This window comes from Orycteropus afer, unplaced genomic scaffold, assembly GCF_000298275.1.
Source record: "Orycteropus afer afer isolate SDZICR_OR568_19922 unplaced genomic scaffold, OryAfe1.0 scaffold00018, whole genome shotgun sequence".
In the NCBI taxonomy this organism is placed as follows: Eukaryota; Metazoa; Chordata; class Mammalia; order Tubulidentata; family Orycteropodidae; genus Orycteropus; species Orycteropus afer.
In genome coordinates, this window is record NW_006921605.1 from 6,663,910 (window position 1) to 6,669,655 (window position 5,746).

The 5,746-nt window shown below is 60.3% G+C and overlaps 1 protein-coding gene across 1 annotated transcript; it reads left to right on the forward strand.

Annotated features, from left to right (window-relative positions):
• The first annotated feature begins 282 nt into the window (after positions 1–282).
• On the forward strand, positions 283–5,482 carry MRPL38 (mitochondrial ribosomal protein L38). Its single transcript, XM_007959640.2, has 9 exons — positions 283–349; positions 444–623; positions 2,657–2,791; positions 2,872–3,080; positions 3,677–3,749; positions 3,848–3,893; positions 4,641–4,799; positions 4,992–5,128; positions 5,346–5,482. The coding sequence occupies exons 1-9, from the start codon at positions 283–285 to the stop codon at positions 5,480–5,482; spliced, it is 1,143 nt and encodes a 380-aa protein (XP_007957831.1).
• The last annotated feature ends 264 nt before the right edge of the window (positions 5,483–5,746 follow it).

A 5,746-nucleotide genomic window follows, 5' to 3' on the forward strand; every position in this document is an offset into this window, starting at 1 on the left:
CCAGCTTTCCCGGCATATTCGTAGATGGGGCGCCCCAGCCTCCTCCAGCCTGGGCGGAACGCGCTTGGACTTCCCGGGAGAAGAAGGAGTCTGGGGCCCGGGCAAGAGTGTAACGCGAAGACTAGGTCCCGGTAGCGATAGACGCCTACCTCCCCGCCGAACCCCAAGGTGGGGCGGTGCCAAGGCGGGGGCGGAGCCTTCCGCGACGCACTCAGGCGCTGCGCGGCCACCTCTGGCTGGGTCTTAGGAGCGGAGGCGGCGGCTGCGCCGAGCGGGGCGAACATGGCGGCTCCCTGGTGGCGAGCCACGCTGAACGGCGGTCGTCGATGGCGGGCCTTCAGCACCTCGGGTGAGGGCCCAAAGGGTCAGGGGCTCGCAGAAGACCGGACCGCTGCGGCTCTCGAAGGGCCGGACCGGCCTGATGCCCTGCTTTCTGCCTGCAGCTGCCTGCAGCCGCCGGACTGCCCCGCTGGGGCCGATGCCCAATGAGAACATAGATGTGAGCAACCTGGAGCGGCTGGAGAAGTACCGGAGCTTCGACCGCTACTGGCGCCAGGCGGAGCCGGAGGCGCGGGCGCCGCGCTGGTGGCGGACCTACTGGGAGCATTTCGGGAAGAAGTCAGGTGCGGGGCGCCCGGAGCGGGGCTGTGGGCGTCTTCCGCGGAGCCCGGGAGCCGGCCAGCACCCTCCTCGTGTGCGGAGCGACCCTTGCTGGCCCTGTGGGTACAGGTCGCCTGGCTGGATCCTTTGTACGCTGTTGACGATTTCGCCTCGCCAGAAATCACCCCCTCCTTGCAACAGTCCCTCCTGCCACCAGTAGAGGTCCAGCCCCAAAAGTCGTTTCGTGGGCCCCAAATTCCGAGTTAAGACTCTGTGCCCCTAAAATGTCCTGTGTGTAGCCCTGGCCACCCTGAGAATTCTTCTCTTTGCCGCCCCTCCCCCAGAGTGTAAGATCCCTGAGGACAGAGATCCCGCCTATTTTGCCCACCATTGGACCTTTGTAAACTCATCATGAGGGCCTGGCACTTTGGTGTACAGTTTTGCTGAATGAAATTGATAGGTGCAGGGCAAGGTCACTTAGGGACCCCACCCTCACACCTGCTGACTACAACGTCCCTTTAGAAAGCATTTGTGGCAGTAGTTCTTTCTATTATTTTTTTTATTTATTGTGATTTGGGTGAAAATTTACAGAGCAAATTCACTTTCCATGCAGCAGTTCACATACACTTTGTCTCATGACATTGACTAGTTTACCCCAATGCAACAGCTCCCCTACCATTTCCTCCTGATAGTCACCTCTTCCCTGTGTCCATCCCTCCCTGCACTCCTGCCCCCTGAGCTGTCTCCCTGTGCATAAACAGCCTTTCTTTCTCCCGTGATCGTTCTCTCCAAGGAGTGTATCTACCTCATGTAAATGTTCAACTCACATGCCTGTCTTTTGTTTGGCTGGAAGCCACAGGTGTGGGTTCAATTCCAGACCTGAAGGGCAGCTAGGGACCATAGTCTCAGTGGTTTGTAGAGATAGTTCTTATGGTGGGTAAGGCAGGGCTTCCAACTGGTTCACATTTCGACCCCCTGCTGAAAATACACCTTTTTCCCCATCCCACATGTACTGAATCATAATCTACATTTTAATAACATTATATTCATTAAGACTCATCTGGGGAACTTACTAATGATTCTGATTCATTGTATCTGTGGTGACGTGCAATGTCTCAGCAAGGCAAGGTGGGGAACTGAGTGGCTTGAAGCCCTGGGTTGTGGGCACAGGCATGCATGCTAAATAGCCCAATTTAAACTCCAGCGGCCTCTTAAGAGTGACTCCTGAGCTTGCTGCCCCAAATGTAAGACATAATGTGTACATCCCCAAGTTGTGAAGATTAAAGGATGCAGGCCCTTAGAATTCTTAGGCCGTCCCTGATAAGGACTAATTGCACGTTGGTGACTGTCGACAGTGTCCAGTGTGAATGGAGGAAGGTGTTGGGTGACAAGTTCTCACCTAGGAGCAGGCGTGAAATGCAGATTCTCAGGCCCCCCACCTGCTGAGTCAGAAGCTGCCTTTTAACAAGTTTCTGAGGCAGTTTGGGCGCTCTGCCCACGACGGGTGAGGGGTGCTCTGACACCCCTACCCTTGGCCATCAGTGCCCCTGGGGACACAGGTGTGTGTCCGTGGTCAGCTGAGATGAAGCTCAGATAGGCTCCTAACTGTAACTGAGATGACTATGCGCAGGGCTTTCCCGTGACCCAGGGATTCCTAGGAGACAGTGTGATGTCATTTGCCAGTTCCCGTCGAGTCGATTAGAAATCATGGCGACCCCATGTGTTTATGGGTAGGTGCTCACAGGGTTTTCAGGGGCTGCTTTTTAGGAAGGTGATCACCAGGCCTGCTGAGGCACCCCTGGGTGGACGTGACCGCCAGCCTTCCAGTCAGCAGCTGAGAGCTTTAACTGTTGTACCACCCAGAGGCTCCTTGTGACCTGCGTTAGGGATCAGAAAATGCTGTCCCAAGGTGGATCTGGCTAGCTCAGCAGTGGGCCCCGCTGGGGTCTGAAGGAGATGGCTGGGTGTTTTCGTGTTGTGAATTAAAGCTTCAGCCGAAGAGCTCGGGGCAGTGAGAGGCCTTAACCAAGCTGACCCGACCCCGTTCACCCCGCAGATCCTGAAGACAAGATCGACATCGGGCTGCCTCCACCCCAGATCTCCCGGCCCCAGCAGCTGCTGGAGCGGAAACAGGTCCTCCGGGAGCTTCGAGCCAATACAGAGGAGGAGCAGGCCGCCCGGCTCCGCACAGGTAGGCCCCCCAGGGCAGGGGAGTGCTAGGCCCCTGCCCTCGTCCTCACACTGCAGCCCAGCTGGCGTCTTCCTTCCCAGCGCGGATCCCACTGGAGGCGGTTCAGGCTGAGTGGGAGAGGACCTGCGGCCCCTACCACAAGCAGCGGCTGGCCGAGCACTACGGCCTCTACCGGGACCTGTTTCATGGCGCCACCTTCGTGCCCCGCGTCCCCCTGCGTGTGGCCTACGCTGTGGGCGAGGAGGACCTGGTGCCTGTGTACCATGGCAACGAGGTCACTCCAACCGAGGTAACCATGTGCCTGTCCCCCTCCTCCCTGCCCTGTGTGCACGCGTGCCCAGCCTGTTTCCAGTCAGCCGCTGAGCTCTCGTTTCCTGGTGAACATACCATATAGAGCCCTGCTGGTACAGCGGGCAAGTGCTTGGCTGCTAACTGGAAAGCTGGTGGTTTGAACCCACCCTGGGGCAGTACAGGACAAAGACCTGGCAGTCTGCTTCCAAAGGGTGACAGCCAAGAACACCCTGTGGGGCAGCTCCCCTCCATCCCGTGGGGCTGCATGAGTCGGAAGTGGCACCTGACAACAACAAACGATAGTTTGGTGATATGCAAAAAAAAAGGAAGAAAAAACAGAAGGAAAGGAAGCCGTGTGTTCACGCAGCCCTGTGACCAGCCTGGCGTCTGGAGTCCTGGGCGCGGCTCAGTGTGGCTCAGCTCTGTGGGCAGAAACTGCAGGCCCCTTCCGTGCCTGGGAGGGGCTGCCGAGGGCTCTGGGATCAGAGAGGGCGCACCCTCTCCCGGGCTCCCCCCTCCCATTTACAGGGGTCTCTTTGCAATGACTGTCCGTCCCTGGTGTGGGTGACAGCTCCCCTGTTGTCTCCCCACCAGGCCTCCCAGGCCCCAGAAGTGACCTATGAGGCAGATGAGGGCTCGCTGTGGACATTACTACTCACCAACGTGGGTGGGTGTCGGACTTCCGGGACCTGGGAAGCGGGAGGGGCCGGTGGAGACCTGTAGCCCCAGCTCCTTGCAGGGGCTCAGTGGTGTGTTTGTGTGCAGATGGCCACCTGCTGGAGCCAGACGCCGAGTACGTCCACTGGCTGGTGTGAGTACCCGGCTGGGAGGGCAGGCACGCGAGGCGGCTGTTTCCTGGAAAGGGCTCTCATTCTTGGCCCACCACAGCCCCACCTCGGGTTAACCATGTGATCCTGGACTCGTGGCTTATCTCCCCGAGCCCATTTCCTCATCTTTAAAATGAGGGTGACCCCCCCACACGAGTCCCTGGAAACAGTGGCGTGCTCTCCGAGAGCTTGCGGAACCCCTGGGAATCCCCACAGCGCCAGGCCAGGCTGCACTGTGTCTTCTCTGTGGTCCCTGGCTCTGAATGCCAGGCCAGGCACAGAGGGCAGGCAGCAACCGCAGCTTTGGGAGAAATGGAGCCAGTGGCTGAGGCTGATTGTGCCCCTTTTTATTGGCTGCAGTTGTCAGCTGTGCAGCCTCGGGTTCCCCTGGGGCAGGTGCGGTGGTCACCCCAGAGCCAGGCGGGCGAACGGGCCCTGACCAGACCCCAGAGCTTTCAAGAAACAAAAGAAACAGAGCAAAGGCAGTGTGGTGTTCTGGCCACATGGCCGGGGCGCGGGGGACCTGCCGGCTCCTCAGGGCCCGACGCTCTCAGGAACCTCGGCCTCGGCCTCTGGGCCCTCCCCTCCCTTCGCAGAGAGCTGCAGCAGTGCCACTTCCTGCTCACCTTGTGACGGGAGGCGCTCTGGGTCCATCCGGGAGCTGTAGCAACCCCTGTGCAAGAGGGCGGGCGTTCCCTCGAGTGGCCGTTCACAGATCTTCCTTCCACCAGGACCAACATCCCAGGCTGCCGGGTGGCTGCGGGGCAGGAGACATGTCCCTACCTGCCCCCGTTCCCTCCCCGAGGCTCCGGCTTCCACCGCCTTGTCTTCCTGCTCTTCAAGCAGGACAAGCAGATTGACTTCTCTGCGGACACCCGCCCCTCACCCTGGTAACCCACCCGCCCCAGGCCCTGGGCCAGCTCCCCGAGAGGGTTGCTCTCACTCCGTTCACTTGCCTTATGACTTTAGCCTTGGGGCTGGCAGTATGTCTGGCAGACCCCAAAGGGCTTCTCAGCATGGTGGGGGTGGGGGTGCGGGTCTGGGCCCCCTGTCCCCGGTCCCAGATGCACTCTTCTCCTCAGCTGCCAGCTCACCCAGCGGACCTTCCACACCTTTGATTTCTACAAGCAGCACCAGGAAGCCATGACTCCAGCGGGCCTGGCCTTCTTCCAGTGTTGCTGGGATGATGCAGTGACCCACGTCTTCCACCACCTTCTCAGTAAGGCCGGCATGGGGTGCGGGCTGGGGCTCAGGCCTCCCCTGGACCTACCAGGGAGCAGCTCCTGTCTCTGAGGGCCACAGCAGGCGATGGGTGTCAGGGGCAGGTACGGGACGAGCTCTTCTAACGGGCAGGCCCTGCCGAGACCCCAGCCAGCAGGCAGGGTGTGGGGCTTAGGCACAGGATCCCCACCTCTGCCCACCAACTCTTCTTGCAGACATGCGGGAGCCCGTGTTTGAGTTTGTGCGGCCTCCCCCTTACCACCCCAAGCAGAAGCGGTTCCCCCATCGGCAGCCCCTGCGCTACCTGGACCGGTACCGGGACAGTCACGAACCCACCTACGGCATCTACTGAGGGCCCAAGTGCCACCCGCTGTGCAGGGGACTGGGCTTGGGCCACCCTGCCCTACTCCGCTGTCAGGAGCAATGAGGACACAGCTCCGGAGGGCCACGCTGGGGCTTGGGCCCTGTAGCTCCCAGCAGGCCCAGGGCTGGACTGGCAGCTCTGCAGGACCAGAATAAAGACGGTCTCTGCCGTAGCCAGTCTGCATCTGTGTTCCGGGGGCAGCTGGAGCCTCCAGGCGGGGTGGTTTGGCTTCCTTGCTGGGACGAGGCTGGC

Excerpts from the sequence above, each read along its gene's own strand:
- MRPL38 (XM_007959640.2), top strand. The coding sequence starts at position 283 with ATGGCGGCTCCCTGGTGGCGAGCCACGCTGAACGGCGGTCGTCGATGG. Across the intron at positions 3,081-3,676 it reads ACGAGGTCACTCCAACCGAG|GCCTCCCAGGCCCCAGAAGT; the intron begins GTAACCATGTGC and ends TCTCCCCACCAG. Across the intron at positions 5,129-5,345 it reads CGTCTTCCACCACCTTCTCA|ACATGCGGGAGCCCGTGTTT; the intron begins GTAAGGCCGGCA and ends CTCTTCTTGCAG.